Source organism: Rhagoletis zephyria, unplaced genomic scaffold (assembly GCF_001687245.7).
Source record: "Rhagoletis zephyria isolate East Lansing unplaced genomic scaffold, Rhagoletis_zephyria_1.1 Rzeph_scaffold_00129, whole genome shotgun sequence".
In the NCBI taxonomy this organism is placed as follows: domain Eukaryota; kingdom Metazoa; phylum Arthropoda; class Insecta; order Diptera; family Tephritidae; genus Rhagoletis; species Rhagoletis zephyria.
In genome coordinates, this window is record NW_016157213.1 from 252,849 (window position 1) to 269,768 (window position 16,920).

Below are 16,920 nucleotides of genomic sequence, written 5' to 3' on the forward strand. Positions count from 1 at the left end.
CTAATTTACTTAAAATGTATACACCCCGGCTTATCATGTAGCGGTAGCTTTCGGAAAGGTGGAAAACATATATTTAATACTTGCGCCGGGTATTTAATGTTCGGCTCCGCCCGAACTTAGACTTTCTTACTTGTTTAGGACTAACCTTGGTGCAAATTTCATCCCGATCGGAAGACATAGATTTCAAAAGTTGGGTCACTTGAGGTGAAACTTGACTCACCGTGAACATGCTTGTAAACATATTATTACAAACAACAAGTCTGTTCAAGTACTCCAGGATTTAGTCGGAAGTTTTCCCAATATGACTTGGGCAATAAAAATCATTCTTTATAAAAAACGAGATAATGTTCAGATAAAATTTTTAAAATTTGTTTTTGATATTTGGGATATTGAATCTTTTTATTACGATATTAATTATAATCGGATAGTTTTACAGCGATACTTGAAATGAGCACCATATCGATATCGATTCGATATAGCGTCCATTGGGGTTCCGTGATTTGCATAGAGAGCTTTTGCCATATTTCTTTTCATAAAAAATGTAACACGCCTTGCGCTGTTCATTACTGATCTCCGGATATACTCAAGTAACAGGGGCGGTTCTGCGGGGGGAAATTCCATGCGAATTAATCGTAGCGCTTTCGACAGAAGAGCATTTTGATATGAAACAAAATGGTTTTGAAAGCTAATATAATTCCCTTTCACGAAAAAATATTACCATTGCGCCACAATTACCCCTTGACCTTAAAAAAATTGGTGAAAATAGTGTTCTTGGAAAAAAACATGCAAAATCCACCGTGTTATTCCAAAACAAAAAACCTATGTATTTTTATTATAATAGTATTATAGATTTTGAGATGAGCAGCACGATTCCAAAATGCGAAAAAAATTTGAACACCTTAATTTAAAAAATACGTTATTTATTGCATTTTTTCTATTTGCGTGCAGCTGTTCATCCTTCACAACCATAACCCTCTAGCAATAAATGCGTTTTAGTGCAATTCAAGACCTTTAATTTAAGCCAAGCTCTGATAACCAAGTTATAACGATTTTAAATCAAACTTCGAAACTGCTGTACTAGTTTTTACTAGGTTTTACTCCGAAAATTTGCGTAAAATTTTGAATGAAATTTCGAAGTTAAAGGTCTTAAATAGCACTAAAACGTACTTGGTGTTCGAGGGATATAAAATTGTGTGAAAGATGCAGAGCTGCATGCAAATCATAAGAAATGCAATATATAATGCATTTTTTAAATTCAGGGGTTCAAGTTTTTTTTCGTTTTTAAACAGTGCAATCGTGTTTCTCTTCTCAAAATCTATAATATTAGTATAATAAAAAATAAAATTTTTTTTTGAATAAATCCGTTGGGTTTCGCATGTGTTTTTCGAAGAACACTATTTTTTACCAGTTTTTTTAAAGTCAATGAGTAATTGTGGCTCAATCGCAATATTTTTCCGTAAAAGGCAATTACATTAGCTTTCGAAACCATCTTGTTTCATATCTAAGTGTTGCTTCTGCCGAAATTGCCACGATTAATTCGCATGGAGCGCTAAAAAGCGCACTGTGTGCACAGTAGAGAAATGTAGTTTTGAAATTTTCAAATCACTACGGTGTATTTTTCTCAAAAACATATGACTCAAAACATATACATAATTTATAAAAAATACTAGCAGACCCGACGAACTTCGTCCCGCCTAAAATACATTTTTTATTGAAACATTTGGACCAACGTTTTCGCCAGCAATTCACGTTCACGTTTGGCTTTGTGGCCGACAGAAGGCATATCCACCATTGCCGTCTTAAATAACCTGACGAAAGCGTTATACCGGGAAGAAGTCCTTGCGGCTCGGTGGTAAATCGTCCTTGAATCTTTATAGTATAGTTGGTGGCAATTTCCAAACTGGTGAGTATCATTGGTCCACATTCTGTTTAGTCAACGTAAAGCAAGGACCGCAATGGTTCTGATGGTCGATTTAACGGGGGTATTTTGACTTTGATCTCTGATGCCTCCGAATTGACGATTTTTAGCAATAGTATTGCCCTATCGTTACCAATACATATATATCTCGAATATGAGTCAAATCGGATCACAAATACGATTTCTGACACTCTCCGGCATTTTTGCCCATACAAAAAAAAACTATCACGCATTCGTTATACGGAGAAAATGCGCAACATCATCAGCGAAAAAAATTCTCACAAATCAACGGTAACTTGTACCCATTTAAAACTTGCACTTTATGAAACTGAAATTGAGTGACCTACAAAACTGCGTACCCAAAATTTGGTGCCATTTGATGCAAAATGGACTATATTTCTATAAAAAATTAACAAAAAAAATGTATTATGAAAAAGAAAAAAAAACACTGTATTTTGGGTGTACACATATATTTACAGATAGATAAAAGTTTCAATATGTTTGGAAAGCGCCAAGCCCCCCATTCCAGGACAAACTACAAACTTACTACAAATATTTCCAAAGATATACGCTATGAAAAATTCGATATTATGTATGGGTGATGTCACTCTCCCTTAATATATCGAAAGTCTGCAATAGGTGTCCAAATTTCGGTACAGACGTTCGCGAGATCACCTCTTATAAAAAGAAGGAGCTTTTCTTTATATAATTAGTGTCGGTAACACAGGGCAACACCGATTTTGATGCGGAAAATGTTAAAGCTGTCTTTGATAGAATTTTTCGTGCTGATTACGAATTTGTAAGTACAAAGTTTCCATCAGCCCCAGATTTTGAGAAAAACGTGGTGTAAGTGTCAAAAAGTCGAGTTTTTTTGCAATATTTGCGAAGCTCTAGCAAGGAAACAAAAGGTGATAGAACCTTCCGCTTAGGCTTAAATTAATGCTTTTTAGAACTACAGACTACTATCCCTGAAAATACTATTCCTGCACCTTGCAATGATGGTCACCTATAGTCATTTACTTTTTATCGCCAAACAATAAAAAAAATACTGGAAAATTATGCAATTGAAAACAAACAAAAAATTTGGAAAAATCACTGTTAGCTGTTCAACAAATGACTATAGGTGACCTTAGGGTCAAGGTGCAGGAATGGTATTTTCAGGGATTAAAGCCAGAAGTTCAGGCCTTAATTTAAGCCTTAATTGGAAGGTTCTAACACCTTTTGCTTAATTGCGGGAGGTACTTAAACTTCCAAAATCAGTTTTTCCTGTTCAACAGATGACTGTACGTGACCATCAAGCAAAGGTGCAGGAATTTGCAGTGACAGTAGTCGAGATTTTTTGCTTTGATATAAGCCTAAGTGGGTGATTCTATCACCCTTTGTTTCTTTGCTAGAGCTTCTCAAATATTGCAAAAAACGCGATTTTTTGACATTTTCACCTAGTTTTTCTTAAAATCTGGAGCTGATGGAAACCTTATGCTTACGTCAAAAATAGCGTTAACATTTGCTGCGTCAAATTTTTTTCCATTTTTGTTGGCCTGTGTAATAAGTATTGTTAAATAGCCAATGCCCGCATGTGTGCGGCGCCTTCAAACACCTTTCGAACTGTAAAACAAAGACTCAATTCTATTCTACGTATATCTAATGCAGGTATCGAATTTCAAGAAAATTGGGCCATAAACACGATTTTTTGGAATAGATCGATCCCTGGTCCACCTTTCAGAAAAAAGTATCCTATATGTTAATCCTGGCTACCTACATGCCAAATTTCAAGCAAGTTGCGCCATAAATAAGATTTTTTCCAATAGATCGGTATCTGGTCCAACTATCAGAAAAAAATACGATATATGTTAACCCAGAAAATAAGCTACCTACGTGCCGAATTTCAAGCAAGTCGCACCATAAATAAAGTTTTTTCCAATATATCGGTGTCTGTTCCACCTATCATAAAAAATATAGTATATGTTAACCCAGACAATAAGCTACCCATGTGCCAAATTTCAAGCAAATCGGACCATAAATAATAGAGCTGTAGCAAACCTTATGTATTCGTTACTGAGTAACGAATACAACCCCGGACTCGAAGTACCGAATCGTNCACATTCTGTTTAGTCAACGTAAAGCAAGGACCGCAATGGTTCTGATGGTCGATTTAACGGGGGTATTTTGACTTTGATCTCTGATGCCTCCGAATTGACGATTTTTAGCAATAGTATTGNCCATCATCGTGAATCAATACAACACAACCAGAGAACGTAAATTTATAGAGAAGGTCCAAGAACGAATCAGCGTGGAAACTGTCAAATACCAACAAAACTGACGAAGCGCATTTTAAGAGCGGCCAGCCATAGACAAACGAATTTTAACAGAGCCCAGCCAGAGGCAAAGTAAAATTAACAGAAATTGTCTCATCAAAGCAAATGCATGTTTTTCTTGTAAGACAGCGAAATGCTGACGGCTTTTTACGTTTTTACAATGCTTTTATTGTTCTTTAAATTGGTTAATTACTTAAAATAAATGCATGCATAGGTCGAAATATGTAATATGGACATATTGTGTACATGCATATATATGCGAGAGATGCAATTTTGTGAATCTAAAATGTGAAATTTATGCAAATATGTATGCAATTGGCAAATTCGTTGGTGATTTGCCGTCGGCATTTGAGGTGAAAAAATCGACTTTTACTTTTTTACCGATTCATATGGTAGATGCTACGCTATTTTCAATGCAACAAACCGCAGTTTTCTAGCTTCCTTAGTTTTTCCCCAAATTCACTTAAAAGATGGAGACATTGACCAAAAAACGCAAATGCGCACTGTTTGGTGTTTTGATGTCGGCATTAAAAGCGAAGAAAAACTTTTTTTTATATTTTTAACGATTCTAATGGTAGTTTATAGGTACGCTATTTTCAATGCAACAAACTGCAGTTTTCTAGCTGTCCTAGTTTTTTCACAAATCCACATCAAAGATGAATACATTGACAAAAAACGTACAAATGCATTGATTGCACTGCACGTGTTTACTTCAAAGTTGTTTTTGTCGAAAAGTTATTTATACTGAGGAAAACTGTGCATTATCATTTTTCACTGCTATACTCGTATTATATGTGAATGCCACATTTTTCGAGCCAACTGAACAAGCGAAGCGCATTTTAAGAGCGACAAATATTTGGAATACTTAACAGCGAAAGCAAAATACAAAGCAGAAAAGAGGAATGTTAACAGAGCTAAATCTCACGAGAGCGTTTGGAATGTTAATTAAATATGAATATTGATGATTTTTGTGATATTTTGGGAAAACTTTCAAATAGAAAACCGAAGTAAAAAAAATTAAATTTTTTTTAAATGATTTGTACAAGTAACATGAAATTAAATCGAAAATAGTATATAACATTTTCCGATTTTTGTGATATTTTATTAATAATTGCAAATAGAAAAGTCCCATGTGCGTGTTTTTTGTGAAAATATTTTTTGATAAAAAAAAATCCTTTTTCCCGGTGATTTCTACAAATACCGTGAAAATAAATCGAAAATGTTATATAGCATTTTTCGATTTTTGTAATATTTTGTTAGATTTTCAATCATAAATCTTTATTGGTATAGATTTTTTTGTAAATAAAGTTTTTAGGGGACAAAATAACTTCTTCTCGGTGATTTGTACATACAACGTTAAAATAAATCAAAAATATTATTTCACATTTTCCAATTTTTGTGATATTTTCAAGTAAACAAATGTATTGGTATTGGATTTAAAAAAAAAATAAAAACATGTGAAACTATTTAAGCCTTTTTTTCAAATTTTCGATATTAATGGAAATAACTAAGTTTTTAAATCTTTTCGACTTGGAATTTTTTCGAAAAAAAAAAAAAACTGAAAAGAATTATTTTCTTTTTTTTTTGTAGAGATCTCACAAAACTTTGTCGAAAGTCTGTATGAATTTTTTCCATATTTTCGATATTTATGGAAATAATTCAGCTTTTAATTATTTTCGACTTGGAAACTTTTTTAAAAATACTAAAAATCTGAAAACGTCGGATTTTCCCAGCAATTCGTAAGGATCTCGCTAATCTAAGCCGAAACTATTTAACGCATTTTTCAACATTTTCAATATTTATGGAAATAATTCAGCTTTTAATTATTTTCGACTTGGAAACTTTTTTAAAAATACTAAAAATCTGAAAACGTCGGATTTTCCCAGCAATTCGTAAGGATCTCGCTAATCTAAGCCGAAACTATTTAACGCATTTTTCAACATTTTCAATATTTATGGAAATAATTCAGTTTTCAAATATTTTCTAATAAAGTCGTATAAGTTGCCATTGGATGGGTGGCAGCTTCGCTACTCATGTGCATATTTGCCCCCACATTGTCATTTACATATCTAATTTATTAATAACTTAACCTTAATTTATAAAGCACATATTTGTAAACTTAATTTCATTACCTATTTCTGCTACCAAATTTTTCAAGCATCCAAAAAGACAAACAAATGAAAATGTAAGTATGTATGCATTTATAAATGTACATATGTACATACATATATACGATTGATCTGCTTTTGTCTTCCCCTCGCCACTTCCATCCACACAAATTATTCAATTTCTGCGAATCGACACCAGATTGGCACGTGCGCGAAAATATTTACGAAATATTTAGATTTTCGCATAAGTTTGCATTTAATAAAGCAATACTCGTACATTTTGTATGGAGAATAATAATAATTAATTTAAAATTCTGCATGTAACCACGTTCTCGACAAGATTAAACATAAAAATTGTGCTTCATTAAGGGCCAGTTTTTCAGTGCCAGTTTAAACTTAGATTAAGTAAACTGAGTTTAAAGTGAACAACTGGCTGACATTTGATTGGCCAGATCGGGCGTTTAAACTGAGTTTAAACTACGGCCGTGCACTGAAAAACTGGCTCTAACAGTTGCAACCAGCAGAAACCAAAAAAATTATGTCCGCTGAAATGGGTTAAACACAAACTGGAATTGACATTTTTTACACGCAACATGCATACATTCATATACACACTAGGTTGGACATTGCATTGCTTGTACTTTGGTGTGTTTGAATCTTTTATGGTACTGAAGATTTGCTTACGGATGAAAAATATTAAACATCGTCCGTGCATATATCGTCGCCTCAGAAAACGGATGACGAATGTGCAAAATCACGATTTTGGGATTTTGATGCAGATTTACTAAGTTGGACATGCTCTTTCGATTTCTGCAATCCATTTTTTTATATCTCCATTAGTTTTTGAGATATTTCGTGCGCATTTTGTCGTATGTTACATAATATTAATGATTGGGTATGCCTTTTGTTGTATGTGCTGAAAATGCGTCACATACGACAAATTCCCATACAAACGTACCTTTTTTTTAATCATAAAACGTTTGTCGTATGTGGCACATACGACAAATTCCCATACAAATGTAATCCTTTTTTAATCATAAAACATTTGTCGTATGTATCGCAAAACTTTGAACTTACGACAATTGGATGGTCCTCTACTATAACGATACAATTAAAATTGAAAATTAAACTAAGTAACTAATTTTAAAATTTTAAATTTTTAAATTTTAGCTTGCACTGAGTCTCCAATGAAATGAAAGAGATAAAAATGTACAAAAGACTGAATTTAAGTATTGTTTTTTGTTTTTATATAAAGAAAACGTATGTTCGTAACATATTTACAGCATAAGAGATGTACAGATTTTTTTTATTAAATACATGATTATGTTTTTGTTATGTTTTTTCTAATAAGTAATCATTATTTAATAAATATGTCTGTTTTTTTCATCAAATTATACCATCGTCGTTGAAATAGATACTTTACTATTGTCGTATGTTCTGTGGACAAAACAAAGTGGTGAGTAAACGCTACTTACGACAAATGTATACGGAATGAAAAGTAAATTTTCTCATTAACGTTAAGAGATATTAAATGTAAAAAATATGGGAAATCAAAACTAATAACACCAACTACGTCTCCTCCAAAATTACAAAAATCTACCGTAGAGTTTCGGATTAATTCGACCTTAAACTTCAAAGTCAATTTTCTCAAAACCGTGTTTTGTAACATTCGACATCCGTTTTCTGAGACGACGATATGTAAATATATTTTTATAAACGCTTTGAAGTATAGAAATTTTTAATATTAAAAAATAAATAAAATATTTTTTTTGTATATATATAAATGGTGTTCAAGGCAAGACCCACCTGTACAAAAAACGTGGAGCGTCATGGACAAAAATTTTACAATTTCGGACAGAAAAATGTGAAAACGAGCTAAGTTGCCATGTTACATTTGTGAACTTGCGATAAAACCACATATGTTTGTGGTTTTAGAAGTTTTGATTTTAATAAAAAAATTAATGTATTTTCCTGCAGAAAACGTACACTTTTATTTGATGTTTATTAAAATTACACCTTAAAATACTAGTTAGTGGTTGAAATATTGGAAGGGAACAGAGAAATTGAGGGCGGTATTGTCACTTGCGAAGCGAATAAATTTGGCGAAGCGAACGGTTTGGCGAAGCGAATGGATTGGCGGACGCAACTTAAATATTCATTAAGAGTGTTCGCTTTTACCAGCTTGTGCAAGTTCTTCGCATCGCGTACACTTTTAATACCTTCTCTGCCTTTTAATTCGCTTCGCCAAACCGTTTGCTTCGCCAAATTCATTCGCTTCGCAAGTGACAATACCGCCCTGAGTGTTTTGTCAAAAATTACCAAAATTCGAGATAACTTATTTTACTGGATATAGAGAAATAATTGGCACTTTTCACTTGGCTGGCCGGGATTTATTCAATTTTACATTTTAGAATTTTTGTGTCGGATTGACAAAGTTGCTCTTGATCGTGATGATGTGCTGCTGTAGTACATATTTATGAATGAATATCATTTGACCTTGAGAAATATGCGAATGCGTTTGTGAATGAAATAGTTATTTTTATACTTGAGTATGCGTGTAATTATGCGCATATGTATGTATGCTGCCGTGAGTTGTAAATACCCTGCAAAAAATTGTGCGACTAATCTCTAAAGAGATCCGAGATTACTCTCAATCGCGTACAATTGGGCATTAATTAGTGGCAACTAGTCTTATACGGGTACTAATGGAGGTCAATTAGTCTCGACTACTCCCTTATGGGTATAATTGGAGATCAATTAGTCCACAATTCATCTCTAACGGGTACTATTAACGATTTAATGATATGTACGCACTTAGTCAATGAAATTTCATGTGCGGCGTTGGCACACAGACAGAGTATTCACCTAACAAAACTGAGCACCCCGGTTCGAATCTCAGCTGGCGCAAATTTTTATTTTTATTTTTTAAAAGTGACTAGTCGCTTTTTATACCCGTTCGGGTATAATGGAGAACAATTAGTCTCTTCATAGGACATGCTCAAACAAAAGCGATCAGTTCATTCCATATAAAGAGATCAAAAGTGGTATTAGTCGCATGCTCCTTTGCGATTGTTCCCGGAGTCATCCCGGATTAGTCCCATTTTTTGCAGGGTATGTACATTTGTATGTATGTGCGTAGTAATTTTGGCAGTAATATGCACATACATACATATATACGTATGCATGTAAAAACGTTATCAGTTAATGGAGTACATATGTACATACATACATATGCATGGGGAAATGCATTTTCATTTGACTCCAAAACTATTGGGGCATATTCGTAGACCAAATAAAGTCGACTCTAAGTTAAAGTTTCTCAGTCCCAAATAAGAAGAAAGTTAGTTGCATCTTTTTTTCACAGATGCCTAATCCACTGAAAGTGATGTGAAAAAGCTGTAACTAACTTTAGTGTCGACTTTATTTTTACTATGAATATGCCCCATTATTCACATATAATACGAGTATAGAAGTGAAAAATGATAATGCACAGTTTTCCTCAGTATAAATAACTTTTCGACAAAAACAACTTTGAAGTAAACACGTGCAGTGCAATCAATGCATTTGTACGTTTTGTGAGAATACTACGGCAGCTAGAAAACTGCTGTTTATTGCATTGAAAATAGCGTACCTGTAAACTACCATTAGAATCAATAAAAATATAAAAAAAGATTTTCTTCGCTTTTAATGCCGACATCAAAACACCAAACAGTGCGCATTTGCGTTTTTTGGTCAATGTCTCCATCTTTTAAGTGAATTTGGGGAAAAACTAAGGAAGCTAGAAAACTGCGGTTTGTTGCATTGAAAATAGCGTAGCATCTACCATATGAATCGGTAAAAAAGTAAAAGTCGATTTTTTCACCTCAAATGCCGACGGCAAATCACCAACGAATTTGCCAATTGCATACATATTTGCATAAATTTCACATTTTAGATTCAAAAAATTGCATCTCTCGCATATATATGCATGTACACAATATGTCCATATTACATATTTCGACCTATGCATGCATTTATTTTAAGTAATTAACCAATTTAAAGAATAATAAAAGCATTTTAAAAATGTAAATAGCCGTCAGGATTTCGCTGTCTTACAAAAAAAAATATGCATTTGCTTTGATGAGACAATTTCTGTTAAATCTATTTTGCCTCTGGCTGGCCGCTCTTAATATGCGCTTCGCCAGTTTTGTTGGTATTTGACAGTTTCCACGCTGATTCGTTCATGGACCTTCTCTATAAATTTACGTTCTCTGACACAAGATATTGTGCGGTACCGAAACTGTTGCGTGTGTATGTACGTACATGCATGCATGATTCGTGTGAGGTACAAGTGCTTGATTGTATCAAATTGTTCGAATCGATACCAAAATATGTTGCGTGTATACATATGTATATACAGTATATTTTGCTTTGCCGCCTTTATGCTTAAGTGCACATTTAAGATACCTACCCCAAAATGTGCATCAGAGGCATTATTTTAAACATTTATAAGGAAACTGCTCCGATAGATGCATTCAACATACCTGCACATTGGCGATACGTGCCTTAAAAATTGTGCAACTAGTATCAATTATCAAAGAAAGTATTGCGTTTACCTGCACTGACCCTACAATTACCTAATTTTACAGTCTTTTATTTATTTTGCTCATCTCGCGGAACAACGAAAATGGCTATCAATTTATGTAGTTATATAGATAATTAGATACTATTCGGTAAAAATTTCGCTTGCAGTAATTTCTACGTGGTAAGAGCTTCTCCATTATTTGGTTTCATAGGGATTTGGATACCTTCCTCATTGAAGTTGTAAAGAAAATTAGCTTAAGTGCCTTTTTCGGTTAAGTGCATAAGTTTTTCGTGCAAAGAAGGATGTGCAGCTAAGCAAAATATACTGTATGTATGTACATGTATGTATATGGACGAACGAACATTTCCTTACGCTACAAGATTTGTTGCGATGATTCTTGTGAGGTGCAAGTGCTTGTATCAAAAGTAACGAGTAAAGTAACGATACGAAAGATACGGGTGTTGATTGGATTAGTAACGAATACATACGGGTATCCGAAATTTCGTTACTTTTACAGCTCCAATAAATAAGACTTTTTCGAATAGATCGATCCATGGACCACTTAACGGAAAAAATGGATCCTATATGCTAATCTAGGCAAAAGGCTATCTACGTACCAAATGCATTTATTTAGCGTAGCTCGACCACTGCGCCACCTATCGGAAAAATTAAAACTTTGTGCGCTCCTCCTTCTAAACACCTTTCCAAAAAAGCAGCAACCATTCGAATCGGTTATGAAATATGGGAGAAAATTGTTCCCAACTGATTCGTGCTCACAATGAATTTCACAATTATCCGAAATTTTCCAAGCTCCACAACGAACTTTCCACCTTTACATCGTCCAAAATCATCAAATCATGCGATAAAATGCAAAATTTCGTCGAAAAAAATCAAATGTTTCGCGTTCTTCCGGATTTATCCGAGTTTTCCACTTAGAATTGTCTATTTTTCCATTCGAAAGCCATTCCGAAGGAATTGCACAAAAAAATCCATAAAAAAAAATCACGTAAACTACTACGACTTATGATTTACTCTTAAATCCTGACTTTTCAGATCTTTTACACCAATGTGCCCTGTATTTTTTTAAGAAAAATTATGCTATAGATAGGTAATTCTTTAGGATAAATTTATATGGAGTTTTACTAACTCAAATATTCCATTTACTCTCTTCATGTTGAGTGGTTAACAGATAAAAACTACTAAGTTGTTTTGACGCGTTTACAATACATTAGTTATATTTTGTGTTACGATTTAATGTATCCTATGCATATACTTATACGACTTGCCAATCCAACAACTATTACATGGATTTTTTAACCTTTTTTGTAAACAGAGTTATATCTGCCGAAGGAGATTTCTTTGGAGAGCTATGCCCCACCACCCGTGGTGAACATAAAGCAGCCTGAAGCGTATAACAAGCCAAGTTGGAAATTCACACCTACACCGTCGCCGGTGCCATCAATCAGCTTCCCACTGGCTAAACCCAACAGCGGCGGCGGCGTTGGCTTCCTAAGTTACGGCGCTACACCCCCACCAAAGCAGCAATATTATGAACCCACCAGCTACAGGACAGTGCCGCAATCTACAACTCCAAATGTAACCCAAATCAGTTATAACCCATCGCCGCTATCCTACGAAAAGATCGCTAAATTTGAGAATGTCGCTGAGCAACAGCTAGAAACCAATGACTGGAACTCTCAACCCCGTCGATTGGGCATACAAAGTCAAGGCGCAAATGTGCGGAACGCTTCACCAGCACAGTTTGGTGAGAGGTCTGGTAGCGCCGGCGATCACTTGTCGTCTTCGTCATCGCCCTATCAAACGCACAATGTTCCTAGGAATGACATCTATGAGCGGGCGACAACACCCATTTACACAAAACGCCAGAACATCAATAAGCTGTTGCATGGTCAAAACTACAACAACACGGCTCGCGGCTGGCGGGCAAGCAGCAGTGCCAGTAGTGTCGGAAGCTATCCAAAGGCATGCGGCGGTGCCTACAATACTGGGCTAGGCGCTGGTGGCTATGGAGGGGGCTACCAGCAGAAGCCATTGGCGACTGCAAACGATTTGCCTTACACCGATTTTTAAAATTTGATCAATTAAATCGGAAAACGATCAACCAAAATCAAAGGAAACTACTTATAACTTAAAGAGAAAAAACTATGCAGTGAACCAATAACGCGTAATAGATATACATACAAACATATATGTTTATTTTTTCGATTAATATGCAAAATTATATGTACATAGATTATCACTATTGAGGTTTACTAAAATTTACTAAAGTTTCGATACAACACTACTCAGATACATATGCGTACATACACACATTCATAAACAAATATTTACTAACCTACACTAAACCAAAATGAAACGAATTTCGAGCTTGTTAGTCTATTTTATGTAAGCTTCTTTAATTGCATTCGTGATTTGGTGGATTACGATAGGAATGATTCTTATGTGCAAAGTTCTGTAAGACTGGCTCCTTCAAATGTCGAACAAAATTTTCTTCAACGCAGATAAATAAATAATGACACACACAAGTTGGCACTGAGTTTTTACTGTATTTGGAAAATTGAATACTGCCAATTAGGAAATACTTGCCAGCTTTTATAGTATAAAACTGAAGCTGTAATTAAAAGCGGGCGGAAACTTTTAAGAAAATAACTTAGGCTACAAAGGTTCCGCATTTAAAAAGATTTTCAAACGCCCATTTTTCGATTTCCAAAGGTCCTTTATCAAAAAAGTAGAACAAGTTTCTATTCATGAAAACTTTCGTAATCAGAAATACTTACAACATGTCCATGATTAAGTTTAGTATGTAATCAATTTGAGTTCCTTAATTGACTTTCGGCTATCATCGAAAGTAATTGATGTCAATGAAGTCACAGCCATAAAAAGACAGAATTTTGTATGTGCTTATTAACAGCGCACTTACACGATATGTATTTGCATACATAAATGCTCCTTTTTTGTATCTACTCGTATGTACCATATATTAGAACGTACCAGAAAAGTAGTATTTACATATGCAAATACATATTTTTATTGAAAATTTTATTTGTACTGTGTGTTTTTCTTGCTTTCTGCGAACTATTATTAAGGTCTTATTAAAAAGCCCGGCCCGAAAGCGTTCCCCATTCTGCCGATTAGATTAAAAAAAGTTAAGGAATTCAGGCGTTCAGGAAAATACAATTACATAAAATACTTATATATAGTATACGGTCGAATTTTCAAGTTCGTTGAAGCTGTAAGGAATTCACACTGCATTATTCCAAAAATTACCAAATAAGGCCCTTTTTTTATAATTGCGATACGTAACTGTCTTTGCAATAAAAATATACCGACTGCTACGTCAACCTAACCTAACTTAGGGGTAACGAGCTTGCCGATGCAAATGCGAAAGAAGCAGCACAGTAATCCACAGCATTTGCCTACAATCAATTTCTTCTCAGCTATGCCAATTGTCAAATCCGGCAGGAAGCCTACGACTTATAGCAACAGGAATACACCGACGGGGAGAATTTTAGTAGACGGCAAATTCTAGAAAAAGGGGGGATGGGGAGGTGTAGAATAGGACCCCTTGATTTCAAAAATATCCCCCTCTTTTCTAGCAACCCTATAGTTCTTATATAATTTTTTGTTAAAGTTTTCGTATAAACGATGAATAAGATAGCAAAATAACATCAAACTTGGTGCTGCCAGACTGGAATTTTGGACAATAAAGGCGGATTTTTAATTCGGAATTTTCACTTAGTAGAATTCACCCTTCTGCGTAGGCGGCCTTCGGCCGCGCTTTAGGATTATAACCCTTACCAAAAAGAATTCTCCTTTTGTGGTGAACCAACTGGGGGTGGGGGGAAAGGATAAGGTAACTAGAATTCACTTTCTGTGTGGTTAACCTGGGGCTGTCACCCCAGGGATGTCTATTATGGTTATGATCAGGACTAAGACCCCTATCGATCCCAATGTAAATTTTTGCAATCAGAGAAATTTACGTATTCTGCACGTATTAAGCATTGCCTTCTTTGTATTTATTGTTTTGAACTATATGGCAACACATGTTATGTGTCAGTTTGCAACCATGTGTTATTGTAAATAAGGGTGCAATTGAATGTAATTTACAAGCCAATAAAAGTTGAATTAAAGTGATTTATATACAAGATAAAATAAAATAAAAGTGTGTAAAGTATTAAGTACAGTGCTATGTGCATATATATATAAGAAAGTATGTGACAAATGCACTTTTTGTTAAGGAAATCAAGTAGAACGACTTAAGAAATTTTAACAACAAATAACTTATAAACAATGACATTGTTTATATTTTTTACTTATACAAGTTTTAGAGGATACCTCCGTTAACATCCTGACCAAGTTTCATTTGTTAATTCCACCTAGTTTTCTTAAAGCACAAGGTGCGGCTGACTTCTACAGCCCACCCAAAGTGTGTCATCTATCTCTCGACCATGATTCAATATACAAGGTTGGATAACCTTGCAGTTGTCTCGCTCCCGCATTCTGACTTAGCCTGTGTTGCCGTCTTTTATGATTTATAGAAGATAAATAAATACGCGTACATTTAGCATATGAAAAGTGTGTCATCTATCTCTCGACCATGATTCAATATACAAGGTTGGATAACCTTGCAGTTGTCTCGCTCCCGCATTCTGCCTTAGCCTGTGTTGCCGTCTTTTTTGATTTATAGAAACTACTACTAAAATACTAGGAGAAATATTATCTTCATATAAAAAGTTTAACAGGCAACACTGCCGATATTTTCATCGATTGTTTCGTGGAAATTCATTTTCTTATTGCGCAAATTCAAGTAAGTATGCCAAAAAAATCAAAAATTATGGAAATATTTTGAATTAAAACAATAATTTACATATTTATTTGCAGGGTATCGGAGTTATTCATAATTTGTATTCAAAAAGTAGCGTTTTACAAATGCAGCCGTTGCAAGTAAGTTTTGCGTGCTAGGATCCCTGTGTGTCCGTCCACGTATGGCTGGTGCAGTCCACTCGGAACTACTTTGGTCAAGTGCAGCCGTTGCATACTTAGAAATAAATGTACAAATATTAATAAATATATTTTCTTGTGCAGGCAGGGTCATTTGCGTATCCGTCCACATTCGCTGATGCAGGGATTTACTCTTTTGAAGACGGTGTGCGATATTTTGATGTTTTGTATGTAAGCTTTAATAAGTGGAAAAAGTCCAGAGTACTAACCGTTGATCTAAAGAACACCCAAAAAAGTACTTCGATAGAATTCTTCATGCTGATTTCAACTATCACTAAATTAATAAGGTACTATGAAGTGCTAAATTTCGTTTTGCTGTTAAAGTTGTAAACTCCGTAGTACTATAAGCGATTATTAATTTTTTGTTTTTTTTTTTTAATTAGAAATACCTTGTAATCTCGTAAATAAAATTAAGCAAGTTTACTAGGTTTCTGTGGTAGCGAGGCAATTACACGTTTAGATAAATTGCCCTTTATATTTTTAAGTGGTAACGTTAACATGGTGTTGTTGAAATCAGCATGCAAAGTTCTATCGACCCATATTTTTGGAGGTTTTCATAGCATAACGGTTGGCGTTTTAGATTTATACCAAATAAGTTCATTAGAGTTAAATTTANTTCATAGCATAACGGTTGGTGTTTTAGATTTATACCCAATAAGTTCATTAGAGTTAAATTTCGATTAGGATTATTAATCATTACTAGTGTTCCCCAGTGGTTGAAATTCAACTACTACAATTAAGGGGAGTTTATGTAATTGAAGTAACATTAGTGTGAAGTAACATTAGTTGGAATGGGTAAAGGTGAGGGGAGTTTAACTTATAGCATAACATAACATACCATGGCATCTCATTTTTATGCCTCCCACTTTTTTCCTCTCTATCGTTTGTTTTATGTTTATGTTTATGTATATCTTCATCTGCATCTTTATCTTTGTCTTTATCTTCATCTTCATCTTCATCTTCATCTTCATCTTCATCTTCATCTTCATCTTC

General features: G+C 34.5%; 1 protein-coding gene across 6 annotated transcripts in view; it reads left to right on the forward strand.

Annotated features, from left to right (window-relative positions):
• LOC108380860 (mediator of RNA polymerase II transcription subunit 15) overlaps positions 1–13,451 on the forward strand; it is a 251,110-nt gene extending 237,659 nt beyond the window's left edge. For all 6 annotated transcript variants that reach the window (XM_017637267.1, XM_017637275.1, XM_017637282.1 and 3 more), the window contains one exon: positions 12,239–13,451. In XM_017637267.1, the coding sequence (XP_017492756.1) occupies positions 12,239–12,996 (758 nt within the window). In that variant the 3' untranslated portion in view covers positions 12,997–13,451. The remainder of the gene's footprint in view (positions 1–12,238) is intronic.
• Positions 13,452–16,920: the final 3,469 nt, after the last annotated feature.